Consider the following 22513-nt stretch of genomic DNA (forward strand, 5'->3'; position numbering starts at 1 on the left):
GCTTCTGCTCTCAGGGCCTCCCGCCCAGAGTTGAGCGCGACGTCCTGCCCAGTCACCCCCCTTCACTCTGCTACTCAGGCTTGCACAGCCCACGCCCCCTCTGCAAGCTCCTGGCTGGCCCCTTCCCGTCTCTCAGAGGCCCTCTATCCTGGTCGATCCCTCCTCACCTGTCTCCTGGGCAGTAACCTGCCATATATGCACTCGACAAACATTTTCCAAGCCCGTGTGGGACACGCCTCTCCAGCCCTTACAACCCTTGCTCAGCACGGCGTTCTCTGAGCCGCGTGCTCTGTGCCCAGCACAGTGCTGATCTCACAGTGACACCTGCCCGGAGGAGTCACTGTCTCTGCCCTTGAGAGCTTACAGGCTAGCGGGGCCACAGACAGAGAATACGCCGCGACAGGCATGAGGAACGTGGCTCTGACGGTGCCGATGGGTCTTCTGCTGGCCCAGTTGTTGTCTAAGCCACACTGGTGTCCCCAGTAGCCTATGCGTCACCTCTGTGCAAACTAGGAAAAGATGATCCTTGCTCCCCACGGATGCAGGCAACCCCACCTCCACTCCCGCACACACACCTGACTCACACAGGGCTTGGCAAGAGGAAATTTCAGTGCCCCCTTGTTTCTCTCTCAGCAGGTGCCTGTGGGCAGTGAACAACCTGCATGACTGCATGCAACAGCCCTAGAGGCTCGACAGCCTGGAAGGCTTTTGCAGGAGGTTGGAGGTGGGGAGGGTATGCTTAGTCCCCGAGGCAGGAAAGAGCTCAGCACTTCCCAGAGGCTGGAGGGAGAGGCAACCAGTGATGGCTGATGTGTCTGTGCCCACCCCGTCACCCATCTCTAGGGCCTCGTGCAAAAGAGCGGCCTAGGCACCTGCACAGAGCCTTGGGAAAAAGGCTGGGGGTGCAGCTGAGAGAATTTGGGGTGACCACTTCCCCTCTCTGAGCCTTATTTGTAAGCGGGGGCTGGATTAGGGGGTCACCAGAGCAACACTGAGCTCTGATGCCTGATGAGGCTAGAGCCAGGGATGGGGGTCTGCTTTGGCACATGGAAAGAAGCCCCCTGCCTGCCTTTCAAACCACTTCAAAGGCACTCGCCCAGCCTTTCAAGACAGCCCACCCAGCTCAATCCCAGGTCTCACACGTGGCCTCTCAGGCAAAGCCCTGAGGCCCTCCTCATGCCCGGGGGCAGGGAGGGGTGATTCTGGGCTGTGGGATGGCAGCTCGGAGAAGGGTCTTACAGGCTCCAAATGAGCCTGTGCTGTCCCTGGAAAAGGGAAGGCTGGTCCTAGCCGTCTCAGGACAAACCTTTCTCAAGGCTGAGCGGAGAGGTGAGGTGACCACCCAAGTCCCTGGTGGCCAGTGGTCAGCACAAACCCAGCCTGGCACCCAGCAAGTGGTCAATAAGGAAGCAGTGAAAGCAAGAAAGAAAGAATGAATGAATGAATGGCAGCGGCCAGGCACTGTATCAGAATGCGCCCCGGCTTTTCTTATGCCGGTGCAGTGGGAGAACCAACATCAGAACGTCAGCACAAGGAGGGCTAACCTAGGAGAGTTCTCCATCTAAAGCACAGATGAAGAAACTGAGGCTGAGGGAAGCGACATGGCCGCCTCGCTCAGCAATACTGAGCCCTGTCAAAGCACAGAGTTTGGGAGTCAGAACTGAAACCAGAATAACTAGTCTGAAGCTTCTGGTGAAATCTAAAACTCACGAACACTCAATATGAGAAAAAAAAATGTTTGCAATGTAGTCCTTGAAATAAGAGGCTTAGTTGATGCAAGGCGCCTCTCCCCTCTCCTCCTTTTCCTCCTTCCCACCTTCACTAGGAAATAAAGATTTGCAGGTAGCCCTGCAAAGCGGCTTTAGTGTTTCTGGCATATACTCTGGTGCTATGTGACAAAAGATAACTGTGTGTGTGTGTCAGTTAGGATTAAGTTTGTGATAGAAAATCTAAAAGAACAGTGATTTAAATAAGGTAGATATGTATTCCTCTCTCATATGCAAGTCTGGGTAAGTAGTACAAAGCTGGGATGATGTGTCAACATGTCTGACACCCTTATTATATATTATATATTATATTGTTGTTGCTCTACTCGGCATAGCTTCCATTCTCAAGTTCACCTCAGAGTCCAAGATGGCTGCTTCAACTCCAGCCATTACATTCCAGCCCAGGGGAAAGAAAACAGAAAGCATGACCTTTCTCTTTAAGGACATCACCAAGCAAATTTTACACCCCACATATTTTACCGTCCAAACTTAATCACATAGCCACACCTAACTGCAAGGAAACTGGGAAGTGTTTAGCTAAAATTTATGCCCAACTAAAATTCAGGGGGCCAATCAACAGGCTCTGCTTCACCCCTGAACTCAAATACCCAAGATGGTGATCGATCTCAAAGAAATGGTCCCCGAACCCTAGACCCACATAAGTTCTCAGGGGCTTCATTTAAAACAGAGGGGACTTGGAAAAAAGTTGACATATGTCTATGCCAACTCCAACCATTAAAATGATTATAATACGATAAGGCCATCAAAGATGATAGGTAGGCAACATACGTCCACAGCACAGCATGTAGAAATACGTACAGGAAATAACACTCAGTGAAAAAAGAGGAACACAAGTCAACATATACACACAGCTCAAAACTGTGCACCAAAGATCGAAATGAAGTTAAACATGCACTTGGACTGGTGCAGCCTCAAAAAGATGAAGTGTTTGATGCTTTAAATTTCACTATTTGTGTGTCTGTGTGTGAACTTTTTCAGGCATAAAATAAAATATTTTTTGAAAATCAACAGCACACACACACACACACACACACACCCCATATACAGAGAGGTAGCAGCCCCCACCTGGTCTCACAGCCCAAATAAGTAAGAACAGCCTCTCATGTAACAAGCCTGTGAGGTAGGGATCACTGCTTAATTGGCAGAGGAGGAAGAGGGAGGTGTCCTGGCAGGTACAGGCCAGTGACTTGCCCAGGTTGCCCCGCTCTAAGAGGGAGAGCAGACTGTGGTCTTCATCACTGTGGTAAAATCCACCTCTTCCACCTGGGCCCCAACTCCCTTTCTAGGCCCGTTGCACAAAGAACCCTTCCTCCCTGTCCCCAGACCAAGCTCTTTAGGGCTCCCGCATACAACTTGTCCTTTGCCGTTTTCCCTGCCTCATGCTTTTCTCCTGTCTAAGACACCCTTCCCTGCATAAGCCCGATTTCAGTTAAAATCCTACTCATCCTTCAAGCCCCAATCCAGATGCCACCTCTGCCAGGGAGTCCTTCCTGCTCACCCCAGCCCAGTGTGATAGAGCCCCGGCAATTTTTAATACAGTGCCCTGTACTTTTATTCTGTGCATGTTTCTCTTATTTTCCCTAGTAGATAAACTGGAAACTCCTAGATGTACAACAAATGTTTGAGAAATGGAGGGGTAGATGAATGGATGGGTGTATGCATGGGGGAACAGATGGATGGATAAATGGATGGAGAGCTGGAGAACTGGATGGATGGATGGATAGGTGAGGATGGATGTGGAAGACGTTCATTGGGAAAAGAATCCCTGAATATATGTTAGATGGCTGCTCCGTCAAAATGTCAAGAACAGAAAGAGCAAAAGCGCAATAAACGCTGTCCTCAGGCGCCACTGGTAGAGAGAAAAGTCCTTGCTTGGAACCGCAACATCCCTAGAGAAATTTATAGTATCCATCTCTGACGCTGACTGAGATTAAGGAGCCTGGGGCCATGGTAGTTGGGGAAACAGATCCCCAGTGCATTCCTTCTTTAGAACTTGCCCCTTTAGCCAGAGATCGTCAAATTGTGACTTTCAGATGCAAAGGCCTTTATTTCTCTGGTCCCTGGACGTGGGTGAAGATGCACATTTATTAACCCAGGGAGCAACCCAGCCCTGGGAAAACCTGTGCAGGGAACAGCCCAGCCCTGGGAAAACCTGTGCAGGGAACAACCCAGCCCTGGGAAAACCTGTGCAGGAGGGAACGCATCTCTGCTCCCACTGGGGTCTCCTCTCCTCCCTGAGGGCTGTCCCTCCGCATCCCCTTTGCTCTTCTTTCTTTCTTGGGAAAACAGCCTCTTTCATCAGCCCTGACACCTCACATTGAATGGTAGTCGAGGAGCTGAGGTGGTATCTAGCATTTGAAGTCCCATCTCTTAACTAGGGAATACAAAGTTGAGATGTCAGAGTCGGTGATGAAATGGGGGCCACGTTCATGGGGCAAAGTGTCCCCTAAGAGAGGCCAGCCCCTCAGTACCCTGGCCTCCCTCTCCTGGAATCCTGGGCTCTACACCCAGTCCCCACCCCCCAGCTCCAGGTTGGCGGGTGGAGCCAGGTTCTGGGGGAGCTCTCACCCTGCCTGGTCCCAGGATGTAGGACACAAGCGGCCCTGTCCTCGGGCTGGCGCCGTTGCCCCGTAGGATGTGGCCTGAGCGTGCGCCGGTGCCGCTGCACCTATAGCGGCAACAGGCCTTGACCACAACCGCTCCGTAGGCCGTTTCTTCTACAAGGGAACTGACATTTCAGAGCAGGCTGGGTGGGTCTTTCAAACACGGACAGATTGGGGTAGGGGCAGCCCCAGGAGCTACTGGCAAGATGGGGCAAGGGGCGCTGCCACCACTTTGGATGCCCCTGACCACCAGAGCTGTTCCAGCCACGGGGGACAGCCTCCTCCAGGCCCCGGCCTAGAGAGGAGACGGGCCTGAGGCTGCCCGGGGGCCTTGCTGGGGGACAGCCTCCTCCAAGCCCCGGCCTAGAGGGGAGACGGGCCTGAGGCTGCCCGGGGGCCTTGTTGGCAGGTGGGGGGAGACAGAGGTGGCGGCCATGTGAAGGGCTCCTCTGGACCTGCCCACTTCCTTTCTTCTCCTTCAAGGCCACAGTGGCAGGAGGGAAAGGGCTGGTTTCACTGTGTGTGTGTGTGTGTGTGTGTGTGTGTGTGTGTGTGTGTGTGTGTGTGTGTGTGTGTGTGTGTGTGTGTGTGTAGCAGCTTGGGGGGAGGGGAGCAGGCACACTGTGTCCTCGGCCCACCTCCCCGCCATGCGGGGACAGGCTGGCCCTGCCAGGACAGCACTGGGTGCGTGTGGGGAGACCCGGCCTGCCTGGCAGGGAGCCCCGGCCTGCCTGGCAGGGAGCCCCTTCCTTCAGCCGGGGGGCCTGCCCGACCCCTCCCTCGCTGGGCCTTCCCTCAGACCTCGCCCCTTTCAAACCCCGACGGGAGCAGCCTTCCCAGCCAGGAACCCGGCGACACCAGGCCTCCACCACCTCCTCTGCACCCCCCACGGCTCCCGTGACAGCCAGCACCGGGGCAGGCGCCACTCACGGATCCAAGTCACACTCAGACAGGCCACTCCAAGGAAACTTCCCAACCTGCCGACCCGGCCGCGCACGCTACCAGGAAGCCAGGGGTCCTTCCCCAAAGTGGGCTCCCAAAAGACACGCGCTTTTTGCAACACCAGTTTTTCAAAAATCACCCCACAGCAGTGAAGACATTTTCTTCCAGGCACTTGATCAGGGTGATGACCCAGAAGTCTCCATTCTGGGTCTTTGTTTCTTATGAAAGTATATTCTAGACTGTTGTATCAGAGGAAAGAAGAGCCGTCTCATGTCCGACTGGCACTCCAATATCGCTCCAAGACACCTGTTGGCCAGTAATTCAGGGCATCACTGAGTGTCAGGAGGGGCAGGGTCCTTAGAGGTCACTGAGTTTATTTCTCAGATGGGAAAACTGAGGCCAAGGGAGAGTAAGGGACTTGCTCCCTAGAGTACAATCCCAGATCAGCAGAAGGCACAGGGCCCTAGGGTAAGCTCCAGCCCTACGGATGTTCTATAGCACGCACGTCCCCAAGCATCTTCCAAATCAGCAAAGGACGATACAACTAGGTCAACTCTCTGATTGCCAGGTGTGGCAGGGACGGGAGAGGGGCCGAAGGGGACACAAAATGGATAAATTCCACTGAAGCAGCTTGAGCAGTGTTTCTGACTTTCCTCTAGCAACTTTTTATTTTGCCCAAAGGACATTAAAACCTAACTACCACCATCAACGTGCCCAATCATTTCATAAAAGAAAGGAAGCTTAATACGGCAAAAAGACCTAACCTCAGAATAAGGAACAGTTCTGCCTAAGAAAAGATAGCTTGGCAACCTTGGCTGATACACACACACACACACACACACACACACACACACACACACACACACACACACAACACAACAACACCTTATTCTCCCAGTTTCTCAGTGGACCACAGACCTTCATTTGGGACCCATTGACCAGCCAGGGTTCCCCCAGATCCTGTACACCCAGCTGACTCCATTCTTTTGGTTGAGGACGCATGTCTATCCGTGACCCAGAGCTTCACCTTCTCCCAGCCTCTCTTCCACAGAAGTGAGGGACACAGACAGGGAGGATAAAATGAGGGGAGGGGGGTCCCTACTCAATTCCCTGGGTGGCCAGCCCCCTCCTTGTTCCAGATTAGGAGAGGGGTGTGGTGGCCTCGGCCTCACCTCTTGCTGCAGAAGGGGAGTTGGATTCCTCACCTCCCTGATCTGGGCCCTCCTACCCCTGAGGTCTGGACCGCCCTGCAAATAGTTCCAGAAGTTCAGGTGCTTCAGGATACAACAGAGAAAGCTGCGAGGCGATTTTTAGAATCCTGTTCAGTATATCATCGTTTTCAAGCATCTACTGAGTGACAACTGTGGGCAGGACAGAAAGATACAGAACAGCTCTGATCCCTTTTAATTGGAGGTTTATAATCTAAATAGGAAGACATAATATTTTAAAGGGGTTTTGGCTTCTCTAAAATCTCCAGCTGGCATGGATGGAAGGCTGCATGGAGGATGTGGCGGCGTCCCAAGGATAAGATGATTCCTGGCCCCTAGCTCACTTCTAAAGGGGACTCCCGGGACTTCCCTGGTGGCGCAGGGATTAAGAATGCGCCTGCCAATGCAGGGGACAGAGCAACAAAGCCCGTGCGCCACAATACTGAGCCTGCGCTCTAGAGCCCGCGAGCCACAACTACTGAGCCCATGCACCACAACTACTGAAGTCCGCAAGCCTAGAGCCCGTGCTCCGCAACAAGAGAAGCCACCACAATGAGAAGCCCGTGCACCGCAACGAAGAGTAGCCCCCGCTCGCCGCAACTAGAGAAAGCCCGCGCGCAGCAATGAAGACTCAACGCAGCCAAAAATAAATAAAGAAAAAAAGAGGGCTGCCTTTATAAAAATAAATAAATAAAGGGGACTCTCTAGTGGAAGGTAGAGAGCAAGGGACAAACAGGAAGTTTGGGTCTTTTCTGGGTCACCTCTCCCGTGTTGGGGCTCTTTCTGGGCATATAGGTGCCCCAAACTCCTAGAGTAACCTGGGATGAGGATGGGTCCCCATGGGCAGTCCCCTTCATACTCCTTGCCCCTTTCCATCAATCCCTCTCTGGCCAAAACTTGCCTTTCTTGTTCCCTGGATCCCCACTATCTGATAACCAGGGGGTAGACTCCCTCCGTCCCGAGTCCCACTCTACACTGTCCCACCTGCAAGCCTTTGCTCAGGCACTTCCCTCCTCTGAACCTGCCCACCCCACCCCCTTCATTGCTGCTCATTTGTCACTGCCTGGATGACACAACCTAGGGGACGACTCTCACTCAGGAGAGAATCTCGCCATGACAGATGGAATCTGTGAGGGGTCGGAAGGACGGAATTTGTGGTTGTCTTGCACCCGTTCTCCCCTTCCCTCTGCTCTGGCCCATGGCTGGGAGGCACCGCAGGCCAGCTCAGACTCCCGTCTATTAAAGAGAGCTCCTGGGGGGCCTGAGAGGGCAGCCAGGGCCCAGGGTGGGTGCCCCCCTTCAAATATCACACCCATTCCTGGCTGGTTTCTGATTTGGTTTCCTGATCTCCTAGATTAAAACGCAGGCGTCCTTGTATTTTAACACTTGCTGTTTCAGTGAAGACCACAGTATAGGCCTTTCTCACCTTCTGAGATGGCCCACACTGTCTGTGGAGTGTGTTTCTCACTTCTTACCTATCACTTTGTCTCACTGAATCCTTTCTGCGATGAGACATCAAGAACCTGAGCTTCATTAAGTCCTGAAACCAGGTGTGCGATCTCAGTTGGAAGACTGGGGGTTTTGGCGGGGTTCTAGTCCCGGCACGTGGGTTCAAGTCCCAGTCTGAGGTACACGGTTTCAGAATGACATATAAAACAAGACTATCACAGTATTTTGCCATATTCTCAAATTTTCTACAAAGAACATGGGTTGTAACGTGTATAATTTTTTTTTTAAAGCAGTAAATGACAAAACCACCATGAGATACCACTTTGCACCTACGAGGCTACTTAAAAATAAATAAATAAAAAATAAAATAAAAATAAAAAAGACAAGAGGATGGGCTTCCCTGGTGGTGCAGTGGTTAAGAATCTGCCTGCTAACGCAGGAGACACGGGTTCGAGCCCTGGTCTGGGAGGATCCCACATGCCGCGGAGCACCTAAGCCGGTGCGCCACAACTACCAAGCCTGCGCCCTAGAGGCCGCGAGCCACAACTACTGAGCCCTCATGCCACTACTGAAGCCCGCGCGCCTAGAGCCCGTGCTCTGCAACAAGAGAAGCCACTGCTATGAGAAGCCCGCGCACCACAACAAAGAGTAGCCCCCACTCAGAGCAACTAGAGAAAGCCTGCGTGCAGCAACAAAGACCCAACGCAGCCAAAAATAAAAATAAATAAATTTATTTTTTAAAAAAAAAGACCACAGTATAGGGACCGAGGCCCAGGATAAGGCCTGTCAGGTGGTAGGGGAGATGGGAAGGGGGCCACGGGCAAATGTGCTGAGACTCCCCTATCCCAAGCAGCCCCTGTGCCCCCATCCCCTGCACTCCTACTTGCTTCCCAGGGGTGAACTGGGGCTTCTCAGGGCCTGAATTGAAGGCTTAAGCTGGTGAGGTACCTTTTGCTTCCTGTGGGCCAGAGTCTCTTTTAGGGTCTGGAAGGGGGTCGGTATCCCAGCTGAGTACCAGCCAGAACCACCTGGAAGCATTAGCCCCTGACGGCAAAGAAACCCGGGGCAGTGAGCAGAGCGGTAGCTGGGACCCTGAATTCATCACTGGATCCTGTTCTGGGTGGGCCTTGCCCAGGAAGAGTCCCCATTTTAGAGCTGGGAGTGGCTGAGGGGCTCCTCAAGGGGACTGGCAGGCCCCCTGCATTATGTCAGGCATGAGGCAGAAAGCCAGGGCTCTTGCAAGCCCTGGGGCCTTGTGCAGGCAGCCCCTTGCAGGCCCAAGGCTCAGGACACCCGAGTCCTAGGTCCAGCTCCCCTGACCTTGGGCCAGGCACTTCCTCTTTCTGGGTCTCCGTTTCCTTGTCATCATATCAGGGGATTGGATGAGGTCTGTAATGGCCACATTTTTTCCAAGAGTGGAATCCTTTTTCAAATAAAATCTTAAACAGACCCTCAACTGATCAAACATATGAAAGTGCGTGGGCTCTGAGCACACACATCCGCAGGACCCTGCCGTCCAGGTCGGCGTCTGGCCGCCTGGCACTCACAGCTCCACCCACATCATCCCGACGCCTCTGTCTCCCACCTCACCTCCAATCAACCCGCGCATCTTGTAGCTCCAGCTTCTCACATCTCCACCGCCCGCTCCACCCGGGGCCCCAGCCCTCTCTCCTGGCCACCACAGGCCCCCCCCCCTTCTTCTTCTGTTCCTGTTTCCCCCTACAGCCTGTCCTCAATACAGTCCAAATCCAAACCAGGTCACCTCTCTGTGCAACCGCCCCCCCCGCCCGTGGCCCCTGCTCACTCAGAGCACCCTCCAGAGCCTCTACCCACAGACTAGCCTTCTTCTGGCCTCTTCTCCCTCACTCCACTCCAGCCTCTCTGTGTCCGACACACAGACCACACCCCACACCCCCCAGGGGCTTGACTCACTCTCCCCACTTCCTTCAGGCCTCGGCTAAACACCGTCTTCTGGGAGTGGCCTTCCCTGACCACCTGCTACAGCACAGCCCCCAACCCTGACTTTCTGTCTTCTGGGAAAGTCACCTGCAAGCCGCCAGGGGCTTGGTTTAATGCTGGGCCCCCGCGTCCACCTAACGCAGATAGTATTTGTTGAACGAACTTGAATGAATGGAGGGAGAAAAGTGTCTTCGTCCAGAGTACTGGGCAGCCTGTCAGCATTTTCTTTCTCCCCAGACAGCGTTTTCAACAAGAAGTAGACAGAGAGCTTGCTTGCCAAGATCCTCATACGCCTATTCCAGGGGGCTAACTTTCAAGCGACCCCCACCTAGCCCCTGGGTGTGGGGTGGAAGGCGTTCCCCTAGCTGTCTGGACATCATTTTCTGCCAGCAAGGAGGTGGGGGCTTAGGGAGCCAGGTGGAAAGATGAGCTCTGATAAGGACTCAGGACCCAGCCCTGAGTGGTCGGCAAGCTCTGTGGGTGGCCTGGGGGTGAGGGGTCATAGATTATTGGTCCTTGTCATCTTTGGGCACTGCAACACAGGTAGATGTGCAGCCCAGGGAACAGAGGATGCAGGGGTGCGCCTGGGAACTGCCTTCTAGTATTTGAGAGCCAAGAAGGATTGGGCTCCTCTGAACAGGGTTTCTAATGGTAGAAGTTAGAAGGCAGACTTTCTTTGATATCTGCCTGTCAGAAAGGCTACCACAGTGGTGGCAAGTTCTCCATCACTGGAGGTATGCAAGTGCCTTTCAGGAATGTTGTCAAAGGGATTCCTGTACTGGGTGCAAGGTTAAATGAGATACTATCTCATTTAACTCTTCCAACCCCAAAGGTCCTCTTAAATAAAGCGACGTTTTTAGCAACAAACCAATATTCATCTAATATTTATGATATGCCAGACGCTGTTCTAAGCAGGCTTGTGTTGGTGTGTTAACACTTAGCTGCCTGTGGACAGCTACTTAAATATTAACTCATCCAATCCTCATAACCAATCTTAAGAAGTAGGTGTTATTATTATCCCCATTTTACAGACCTGGCCAAGGACAGTTAAACAGTCAGCAAACAGAGGGGTTACACTCAGCAAACGATAATAGTTGTAATAATAATAACTATTAAACGTTTGCCCATGGGCCCATGGGCAAAACTTCTTATGCATTATTTCATTTAATCCTCAAAACAACTCTAAAGGCTGGTTACTATTACTTACCTTCATTTTCTAGATAAGTATTGAGGCATGGAGGGGTTAAGTAACTGGCCTAGTAATGAACAAAGAAAGGCAAGGAAGTGGGTAAGGAGAGGTCATCCTGGGGGAAATATGGGAAGTCAGAGAGATCAGGACCCTGGCCCCTCACCTCCCCTTCCTTCCTGGGAAACTCCTGCTAGCTCCACCCAGCAGTACTGGGTGTGGTAGACACTTGCCCCTGGGGGAGGCCCCCCTCCCCAACAGAATTTCCAGCTCCTCCAGCGGATGGCATTTGTCTTTCCACTTCCAGGGGAAAGCATCTAGGCAGGGCTTCCCAGCTGGGGCGGAAATGGGGAAGCGGGGACGAGGGAGACATTCAGATCTAGTTGCATCACAGGCCCCTCTGAGACACTCCCCCCACTAGCGTGGGGGCCAGTCACCTCCAGCTGCCCCCCAATTCGGGACTGCACAAGAACAGCTCACCCCTCCGTTTCACACAGCAGAGAACTGAGGCCCTGGGAGCCGAGGTCAGGAGCTAGGCCAGCGAGCAGCTGGCTCTCCATCACAGCAGTAGCCCGGGACTTTTAAACCAAAAAGCCAGGACTGGCTTCCCCGGGGGCGCCCATCAACCTTAGCCCCCAGAAAGGTTCTAAGAGGCTTTCCCACGAATCCGCCTTTGAACCAGAGCCTTCTCACCCCCCTGAAGCTTCCCGGGACGTTGGCTGGGCTGCGTGGCACGAGGGAACCTACTTCGGGAGCACAGCCCTGAGCAATGTCCACAAGTCCGAGGTTGTGAGCTGGGGGGTGAGGGACATGAAACTAACTAGACGCCAGAGACCCCTCTGGAAAGCTAGTTCCCAAACCGGTTCGGCTTCACGCATTCCAAGCTGTGCCTTCTCCCGGTGTGTGTGTGAAGGGGGGGGATCCCGGAGGCCACACGCAGTTCGTGCACCCTGGACCCTCCCCAAGCCCTGGGTTTCCCAAAGGCCGGTCCGAAGGTCACTGTCCTTAGACCTGCAAGAGGGGTGGGGGAGGGGCTCCCGGTGGGTCCTCGGTGTAGGCGGGCTGGTCAGCTGTTAGGCCGCGGGCGTCCAAACTTACGGGGACCCGGGACCGCCGCCCCTTGCCCTACCGAGCTCCAGCCCCCGAGGACGCGCACGGGGCACAGGCGGATCGGCGGGTGCGGGAAGTTGGCGGGGCCCGGACCGCGAGTGACTGCATCTGAAGTTCAGGCGGGACCAGAGCCCAGGGAGGGGCCGCGTCCACACAGCCCCTCCGCTTCGACTCTGACTGGTAGAGGCGCCCCTCTGGCACCCACCAACCTAGCCGCCGAACGTGCCAGCTGCTTTTCCGGCGAGCGACAGCTGGGCTTAGAAGTTTCGCCAAGTCTCGGAGTACGGCAGAGGCACCAGGGCCGCCCCCCTTCCGCGAAGAACCGAGAGACCGGCCTTGGCCGTGGCCAGGGGTTCGGTCTCAGTCCGACACCCCGAGGTCCCGCAGCCGGGGCTACTCCGGAGCTCCGAGCACCCTCGGGGGCGGGGAGGGGCAGTTGGGCGGGAGGGACGCGGGCCGAGCGGAGCCCTGGGGCACCGAGGGAGGAGGGGGCGCCGACCCCGGACTCACCCCGCGGGGTCCGCGCACTCGGGCGCCCCGGCCCGTCGGATCATGCCGCCAGCAGCTCCGGGACGGTGAACGCAGGGGCTCAGGCACCGGGCGGCGCGGGCCGCGGGGCCCCGGGCGCCCGCATGCCCCTGGCGCTGCCCTGGGGAAGGGCCCGCGCGGGCACCGCCGCCAGCCCCGCGCGGAGTCGGGAAGCCACAGCCGCCGCGGCCGCCACGCTCTGGGGCGCTCGCTCCCTCTACTTCCTGTATCGGAGCGAGCGGGGCTTTCAGGAAGAGGCTGGCCTTGGTGGTCAAGAGGTTTTTTTTTTGTCAAAAGCCTTTCGGCGGCAGCTCGCAGCCCGGAGCCCCCCAGGGGCACACGGAAACCCCGGCAGCCGCGCCCGCGGGGCTGGACCTGGCGGCGGGGGGTGTCGGGCCGGGGCGCCGGGCGCGGGCGCCCAGCCGTGGGGTGCTGCCTCCGCCGCTCCGGCGTCTCCCGGAGACCCGGGAGAAAAACTTAGAGAAAAGTTTCCAGCTTGGCGAAGAGTCGCGTGGGAAGGAAGGCGCTCCCGCTCCGGACCGGCAGGTGGGGAAGCCAAGAGCTTTACGCAGGGCACTCTCCCGCTTTACCTCCTGCCCGAAGGAGCCTCGAAATCGCCACTAGACAGCCTCAGACCAGAGGCAGGGCGCCTCCTCCACATCTCTGACAGGTGGCCATGCTGCCTTCTCTTGGATGCCTCCACTGACGATGAACTCACTACCTCACAAAGCAGTCTGTTCCTCCACCAAGCCAGGCGTCTGATTCACCTATCCTGGGTACCACACCTAGATGGGAGCAGAGGGAGAAAGTCAGTTTACATAACTCTGGTGGGACCAGGAGGCCTCTCCTCTAAATGCCTGGGCACTAAAAACTGCCTCCTGGGCCCAGACTGCCCTCAGAACATTTCCCAGGAGTGGTCAGCACCGCACCCTACAGGGTGACCTCAGTCTAATGCAGGGTTTCTCCGCTTTGGCACTATTGATATTTGGGGCCAGATAATGCTTTATTGTTGGAGCTGGTAGGATGTTTAGCAGCATCCAGGGCCTCTGCCCACCCTGCCAGTAGCATCACCGTCTTCTTGTAACAACCAAAAATGTCTCCAGACATTGCCACATGTCCCTGGGGGCCAAAATCATCCCGGTTGAGACCCACTTATCTAACTCCTTTATTTTATAGATAAGGAAACTGAGACCTAAAGAGAGGAGGTGACTTGCCCCAGGCCACACAGCAAGTTGAGGTGCAGACAGGACTGACACCCAGGGCTCTGGTAGAAACATCCAGAGACCTCTTTGCCCTCCATACCCCTGCTTGTTTACCTGCACAAGTGATAGTAGAAATAGGGCAGTACTCCAGAGTGCCATTATTAGTCCTTTGCTGTTCCTAAAACAAGTCTGTAGGCTACTCCCAGGGCTCCCTGGGCCCCAGGGACGAGGTCCATCTAACTCTCACACCTAGAGTAGTCTTTCAGGTCCTTCTAGGCTGATGTGGACTGTGGGCAACCTCACTCTTCCATGGCCCCCACAAATAAGGTTTCCTTCAGCTCCCTGGACCACCCCTGAGAAACTCAGGACAAGCTCCTCAAAGCCTGGGTTCCATGGAAACAGCCCCGAGGCTCTCACCACGTCCCCTCAGAGGCCTCCACAAGGCCCACTGTTCACCTGCCCTGTGAAGATGAAATTCCTCAGGGGGACACCGGATGGGACCCCCACCCTGACCCTGTTGCTAGTAACTGACCGAGGAAGAGGTTGCCAAGACTGAAATCTGAGAAGCCCCTTTCAGTTGTGGCCTCTGCCACCCTTGTCCTTAGATCCCTTCCTGGGTCCCCTTTTCACTCCCAAGTCCTCACCCCCACCACTTCTCTCCCTGGAATGGATCTCAGGACTCCTACTGGGAAGTGAAAATCTACTGCTGTTTGGGCCTGCAAGCTCTTTCCTTTACCCTCACCTCTTCTGGTTAACAGTACCCCAGTACCTGGTTTCCATTTAAGGAGTCACCCCTCCTTTGTTGGGTTCAGGTGGAGATAACAAGATTCCACCCCCATTTTAGAGGGAACACATGATTCTAGTCTGGCCAATCAGAGCCTTGCACTTACCAGGCCCAGCGATTGGCTCACGGATGAGCACATGACCAAAGTTAGGCCAATAAGATCCCTCCCTGGGACTTTTTGTTGGCACTGTCAGGAAATGCCAGCAATCTTCCCCCCCACCCCAAGCTGGCCTGATGCTGAGAGAGCGTAACCTTGGGGCAGCGCAGCAACCACCTGGGCCACCATGTGGTAAAATTGTGCTCAAGAAGACAGCCAAGATGGAGGAAAGCAATGCAGAGAGAGACTATGCCCTATTGACATCCTTTGAGGCCTAGATTCTGAGATGCTTAAAGCCAGATGCACCATTAGACATCTCAGGTATGAGAAGCAATACAGTCCTTTTTATTTTCTTTTCCTTTTTTAAAAGCTCGAATGCAATCTGAGTCAGGTTTCTGCTAGTCATCACCCAAAGACTCCAGGCTGTCCCTGATTGCAGCCCCTCCCTCTGCCTTCCCCTCCCTGCGGGGTCTGGAGGATATCCAGTTGTGGCAGGACTGTAGGAATGCAGAGGTAAACACTTCAACTTATTGTCCCCAAATATAAGAGGCTGGCTTGCCTCTCTGGGGTCCTCATGGGGTGGCTCTCACCTCCACATGCTCCTCAGGCTTCCCCTCCCTCTGCACAAGTGAGGGCAAATAGACTCATTCTAGAGGAGGAGTGTGGGAATTTGCAGGGGAAGGTCACCTCCAGGAGGTCAACTCCAAGCCTTGCTAGAGTTTCTGGGGACTATTTGTGAAGAAAAACGTTTCACAGCACAGTCCTGTTTTTTAAAACCTGCCAAAACCTTGCTCTGGGTTGGATTACAGACTTTGAGGAAACAGAGCATATTCGTTCAACAGAAATTTTCCTACTATATAGAGTAGTTGTTGAGAGTAGGGGCTTGAGTCAAGCTGCCAGGGTTCAAATCCCAGCTCTGCCACTTAGTGGCTGTGTAACCTTAGGCAAACTACTTCACCCCTCTGTGCCTCGTATTCCTCATCTGTGAGATGGGATAATAATAGTGCCTACCTCATAGGGATTCTGTGAATGTTGCATGAGCTAACGTGAGGGGCTTAGAACAGAGCCTGGCATGTAGTAAGTACTCAATAAGTAGTAACTATTATTTGTGCTATGACTAAGCACAAATGTATCAGTCAGGTCTCACAGGAAACAAATAGCACTTCTGATTAGGATTAATTGAGGAGGATTTAATAAAGGTGTAGTGGGGAAGTACAAGGGACTGTGCTGTAACTCTCAGATCCGTCACCTTTCTCAGCCCAAAGATGAGGAGAGGCAGTGGTTACGAGACCCAGAAGCAGAGAGTCCTGTCCTGTAGAAAGGCCACCAGGGGAGAGGCTCAAACACCCTCAGTCCAGGGACGCAGGAAAAGAAATGGTCTGAATCTCCTCCCTCCCAGTAGTCCCCCAGTAGCCAAAGCCAGCTGGAAGCCAGAGGACTTGGGAGCCCGTGGGTCAGTCCCTATGGATGTGGAGTCCTTACAGGTCAGCCTCCTGGGGTGGAGAAAAGAACTGGGGTGGGGTGGAGTGGGGCAAGAGGGCAAAGCTGCGGAATAAGACAAACTGAGCTCAAACCCCACTGGGCTTTGGCTGGGAATCTTGGGCCAATGAGCCAAGGCACCAGACATGTGAGTCAAGCCGTCTCGATCCTCCAGACCAGCCCATCTGCTAACTAAATACCGTGCAGTGAGCTCTGTCAATGTCACACGGAATAGGAGAATCACTGGGCAAGCCCTGCCTGAATTCCTGACTGGGAAAATCGTGAAATCGAATAAAATGGTTGCTGTTTGGGATACCTTGTTTTGCAAAAATAGATACAGAGAACAGCTCTCTTTCTGGGGCTTTTTCTATCTTCTTCTGACCCCTCAAAAGCTCCCACCTCTCTATGCCCTGTGACTTTGGGGAAATATTTTAAAAGAGGTGGAGAAAAGCTTTATTATGGCAAAATTAATCAGTAGCCTTTGCGTGAGCCAGGAACACAATATCTGCGCCCACTGGGTAGGGGCTGGGGTGACCTGAGAACCAGGCTCCGGAGAAAGTGGCAGCCTCTTCTCAGTTCTCCCCAGCAGACGCCCAGCAGGAACAAGGGCCCGTGCCTGCCTACAAGGCCTTACAATAAAAAACGAAAAAAGTGGGAATCTGGAATTATTTTTTTTTTTTGGCTGCGCCGGGTCTTTGTTGCTGGGCTTTCTCTAGTTGTGGCGAGCGGGGGCTACTCTTCGTTGCGGTCCGCGGGCTTCTCATTGCAGTGGTTTCTGTTGTCGCAGAGCACGGGCTCTAGGCGCACAGGCAGTAGTTGTGGCACACGGGCCCTAGAGCGCACGGGCTTCAGCAGTTGTGGCGCACAGGCTCAGTTGCTCCACGGCATGTGGGATCTTCCTGGACCAGGGATCAAACCCGTGTCCCCTGCATTGGCAGGCGGATTCTTAACCACCGTGCCACCAGGGAAGTCCCTGGGAATCTGGATTTTTTTATAGGACTGTTTCAGATTTCTGAAACATCACACTGGCTAAAGAAGTATTTCTAAGCCCAGTTACCCTATGGATGCTGGCTTGGGATCTGACCGCACTCTGTACCTCCAGCCACTCTGGGACTCCATGTGGCAGGAAGGTGAATCTGACACAGGCATAGGTGTGCCTGGTGGAACCCACAGGTGCCCAGGGATTCCCCAGGTTCTGGAAGGGATGGGACCCTGACACATATGCTCTGGATCTCTCCCCTAAAACCGAGCAGAGTATCTTTAGCCCCAGTGTCTGGGATTCTACCTCATTGTCCTCTCTCTGCAGGTCTCTGTCTTTCTTCCCTCCTCTCTGCAGACAGACCATCCCAATACCCCCAACTTTCCAAGTCTCAACCACCCCTTTATAGAGACCTACAGGCATCCTGTGCTCCCAATTCCAATTCTCTGGAGAGGTAACCTGATTGCCCCATCTTGGCTGTGAGGGGTAGGCAATCTCAGAGAGAAAGGGTGCTCGTGAGCTGAGGACACACCCCAAAAATCTTTTAAAGCAGCCCCCAATCTGGATTATTGGGACAGCTTCTTGTCTGGTGTCTCACTTCCCCTTGGCCAGCCCCACCCATCGCTACGGCAGAAACTGAAGGTTTCCAGTATCTGTCTCAGGGAACCTCTCTCCTGCCCAGTCACCGCATTGGTTCATCTGACTCCGAGGTTTGTCTCTGAAGCCTGTCTGCTCCCCACTGAGGTGCCCTCTTAACCTGCACTTGTTACATATTTCTAGACACTAGAATGTTCTCATGCCTCTGCTATCCTTAGTGTGAGTGCCGGCTCCCTAGGGGCAAGGAATATACCCTCCTTTTAAATTTTTTCTCTCCCTTCACCAGTATCCAGTGGAGGGCTCTGCAAACAGCAGGCACTTAATAATCTCTTGTTGGCTAAATAAAAATGACTTGTAACCAAGGAGAAAGGCTTCTCCATTTCTGAGTCCCGTGTCATCGTTTGGATGTTCCCTGCTTTGTGCTGTCAGAAGATGAGCTAAAATTAGGGTCAAGTATGTCCTTAATTCACACAAAGTTATGACACTAGTGAGTCTCTGGGAGGACATGGAAGGTCTGTCCTTGAGGAGCTTTCAAGCTAGTGGAGGAGACGCACCATAGGAGGATACTCTTGGGTTTAAATGACAGAAAACCCTGACTCTAAGTGGACTGAGTACAAAGGAAATGGTCTGCCTCGTGTAACTCAAAGCCTGGAGATAAGGAAGTGCATCAGTTATCTACTGCTGTGTAACAAATTACCCCAAATTTAGCAGCTTCACACAACACATTCATTATCTCACAATCTCTGTGACTCGGGAGTCTTGGCACAATTTTGATGGTTGCCTCTGCTTCAGGGTCTCTCACAAGGCTGCAGTCAAGTTGTTGGCCAGGGCTGGTGTCTCGTCTGAAGGCTCAGCTAGGGAAGGAGCTGCTCCCAAACTCACATGGTTGTTGGTAGAATACAGTTCCTTGAGGGGCCTCAGTTCCTTGCTGGATGTTAGCTGGAGGCCATCTTCGGTGCCTGGCCATCTGGAAATGGCCAGCACAGCCACTTGTTTTATCACAGTGTGCAAGCTGAGAAGGCAATAGAGAGAGTCTGCCAGCAAGACAGAAGTCACGGCCCACACAACCTAATATAGAAGTGGAATCCCATCCAGTGGTTAAGACTTTACCTTCCGGTGCAGGGGGTGTGGGTTCAATCCCCGGTCAGGGAGCTAAAATCCCACATGCCTCTCGGCCCAAAAAACAAAAACATAAAACAGAAGCAATATTGTAACAAATTCAATAAAGACTTTTAAAATGGTCCACATCAAAAAAAACCTTTAAAAAAATTGTGTCATATCTTTAGTCATTATGTTATGAAAAACACATAAAATTGGGCAAATATTCTTCCAGTTTTCAAAAACTATTGTCTGATTCTGCAGAGAAGTCATTCATGTCATCAACGAATGAGTAAAATTCTGACTACATCTTTACTGTTTTGCTTTGGTTGTACCCAGTTGGGTAAACAAAATTGTGTGATTTATAAGATTCCTGTCATTCATCAGTTGCAACCGCAGGTTGGTTAGAGATACAAGAGTTTGGCAAAAAGCTGTGAAAGCATTCTGTGAGAATCAGTAGGCTCTGTAGAATTTATAGCAGAGTACTGCATATTTTATTATTTAAGAAAACAAGGCCATGAGTTACATGTATAATTCAAGTTGCTCCGACAATATGGTTCATAAAGATTCAGCGTGAGGGAATAATTTTTCAAGAAGATCATTTTCTTTCTTTGCTCCCTCCCCCACAGTGAAGGATAACCAGGGAGGCCTAAAGGAGGAGGCCACCCTTGGAGGGCCTTGAAGGATGCACACCAGCTGCAGGCAGGGGGAAGGCAGCTGGCTCAGGAAAGGCTCTCGCTTGCTTGGGCTGCACGTTCTTCCTCTTGGCAGCGCGGGGAGTGAGGGAATGGAAAGAGGCTTTGAAACTGTCCTCTGAGAAACAAATCCACATTTTTGACAAGAGGCCAGATGATTGAACATTAACAGCTCATCATCTCTAAGTTGGCTCATCTACCAGAAGGCAAGCCAGGAGGTAGAAGCTCTTCTCTGGGAAGCAGAGCTCCTACTGTGTGCCAGGTCCTGCGACCCTACTGTGTACCAAGGTGGGGAAAGCGTTCCAAGGGCAAGGACACAAATGACATGATTTCTGCCCCACCTCCAGGAAATCCTCATGTTCTGATAGGTAGTCTTTAACTACGTCTGATTCATCCATGTGTGTCCAGGTTGGGGGCTCAGGACAGTTGAATAAACGAACTAAATGGATAACTAACTAGTACGGTGTGTTAGTTATCCATTGATGCTTAACAAACTACCCCCAGATTCAACAGCTTTGAACAATAATACTTTTTTTTTTTTTTTTTTTTTAATTATACAGTTTCCATGAGTCAGGAATTCAGGAGCAGCTTAAATGCTTTGATGTGACTCAGGATCTCTCATGAGGTTGCAGTCAAGATGCAGTTAGGCAGCTACCTTGGGCTATAAGGCAGAAGCTATATGCTGAGGAACGAAGAGCCACAGTGGAGAAAGAGGCTGGCTCACCAGCGCCATGGAGTGTCCCAACAGCCTGGACTGAGCACCCTCGTCTTCTACATGAGAGAAGAATAAAATCCTACCCTGTTTAAGCCACTGGTCTTTGGCGGTTTTCTGGAGAAGGGTTCCAACAGGTAGAAATAAGGGAAGGGCATCCTAGGGGGAGGTGACAGCGCCATGGGTAGACGTCTGGAGGTAGGACCCTACATAGCTTTCAAGATAGTGATGAGGGAAGAATGAGTTACTGCCTAATAAAGCTTAAGTGCCCACCACTGAGAGGCGCTGTCATGGCTCAGGGCAGCTAACCCTCCTCGTTTGTCTTTTGCCTTGCGGGCAAGGGCTGTACCTTACACTTCTCTGTATAGCGTGCTTGGCAAAAAAGATGTTCTATCACAACGTGGGAGTGAGGCCGTGATTTCTATTTCACTTCTCCCTTTGGGGCTATATCCTTCCTCTGAAAATCAAGTGTGGTGTCTTCAAGGCATCTTCCTTGTGAGAAAACCCAGGGTGGTTCCTTTAGAATCATGGGGCGGCAACAAGCCGGCCAGTGTGAGAGGAAATCCGACCCAGCACGGGTCTTCTTGGCCACAGTCCCAGGCTGGGCTTCTGCTGCCATCCCAGGTGAGAGTCCACAGAGGGGTGTGCACCCCGCAGGAGGCTCCTGGGACCTCAGGTTAAGAACGTTCCCCACCATGGACCCCCTGCCTTCAGGAGCTGCTGGGCGGCGGGCTGGGTGCTGGGGGGACACGCACTCTGGCTGCTTCGGGACCACACAGCACAGTTCCCTTTCAGCTCCACTCTTGCCCTCTGTGTGACCTTGGGGAAGTTTCTTAGCCTCTCTGAGCCCAAGTTTCTTCTTCTGCAATATGGGCGGAGGCATACCTCACAGCTGCTTGTGAAGATTATACGGAAGGTGGCTAGCTGCGTGTTGAGTAGCAGGCTTGTGACAAATGTCAGTTTCCCTTTAGTGACTTAGTTTTTTATTTTTCCTTTATTGCTTTTTATAAGTGCAGAACAGATGCCCAGCTCCGTGGGCTGTGCAGTGCCTTCCACCCTGTGCTCTGCCTCTGACAGGGGTGCCAAGAGATGTGTTTAAGGAAGTTTGGATTCAATTCAGTTGCTATGAATTAACGCTGTCTCCTTGGACAAGATCATGCTGAGGACTGGGAAGGAAGGTGTCACCCACAGAAGCCTCAGGTGCTGGTACTGCAGTGTGTGACCCTCACAGGGGTGTTGGCCTAGGGCAGGGCTAGCTACATGACTTGTAGGACTTAGTGCAAAATGAAAATATGTGACCCCCTTGCTCAAAAAGTGTTACAGATTTCAAGACAGAGACAGCAGAACATCAAGCCAAGCACGAGACCCGCCTAAGCGTGGGCTCTGTAAACGCAAAGGTCACATGTCCCTGAATCTGGTCCCGGCCTGGGGTGACCAACCATCTTAGTTTGCCCTGGCCTGAGGGGTTTCCCAGGACATGGGACTTTCAGTGCTGCACCTGGAAGGTTCCAGCTTGGTCACAGCACCTCTATCCCGCTCAGCCTCTCTGTGAGCCTTGCTGGTCCTGCGGGCCCCTCAGCCCCCGCCCCCCCCCCCCAGCTCTGTGGCCCGGAGGCCCACGTCCGTGGTGGTTTGTGGGTCAGGAGCCCCACAGGAGGTGCTCTGCCCACCCTGGACTCTGCTGCTCAGCCGGCTGGCTGTAAGCGCCACGCACCACGCCTCCTGCCAGAGGCCACAAGGCAGAATGCGGCAAGTAGTAAAGAAAAGATTCGTGACCCTTGTTAAGGGACAGGCAGGCTTTATGCAAGGAGGGCCATCGCTGTGGGTGTGGGGACCACGGCAGCGGAGGCTTGCAGCTGGGGGGAGAGATCGGGCTCCAATCTGAATACAACAAGGCAAAGTGGGCGTTTATGCCCAAGGAGCAGGGTGGGGATCAGTGGATGGAAAATTACTAAGGAGACGTCGCGGGTGAGAGGGATTCTGACTAAACTGACCTAATGGGATTCCTACTGAAGGCAGGCAGTGTGATCAGACATCACCTGGCATCAGTGGAGGATGAGAAACCTGATCAGATACCGAGACTGATCAGTACGGAGGA

General features: G+C 53.2%; 1 protein-coding gene across 2 annotated transcripts in view; it reads right to left on the reverse strand.

Annotated features, from left to right (window-relative positions):
• RIN3 (Ras and Rab interactor 3) overlaps positions 1 to 13433 on the reverse strand; it is a gene marked incomplete at its 5' end in the record, with an annotated part of 118161 nt that extends 104728 nt beyond the window's left edge. Inside the window, one exon of one of the 2 annotated variants that reach the window (XM_082853929.1) lies at positions 13363 to 13433. In XM_082853929.1, the coding sequence (XP_082710055.1) occupies positions 13363 to 13433 (71 nt within the window). Of the gene's footprint in view, positions 1 to 12754; positions 12865 to 13362 lie in introns of those variants that run through there. The other variant, XM_082853930.1, reaches the window with a different exon arrangement.
• Between the last annotated feature and the right edge of the window lie 9080 nt (positions 13434 to 22513).

Source organism: Leucopleurus acutus (genome assembly GCF_964270905.1).
Source record: "Leucopleurus acutus genome assembly, chromosome: 1".
Classification (NCBI taxonomy): Eukaryota; Metazoa; Chordata; class Mammalia; order Artiodactyla; family Delphinidae; genus Leucopleurus; species Leucopleurus acutus.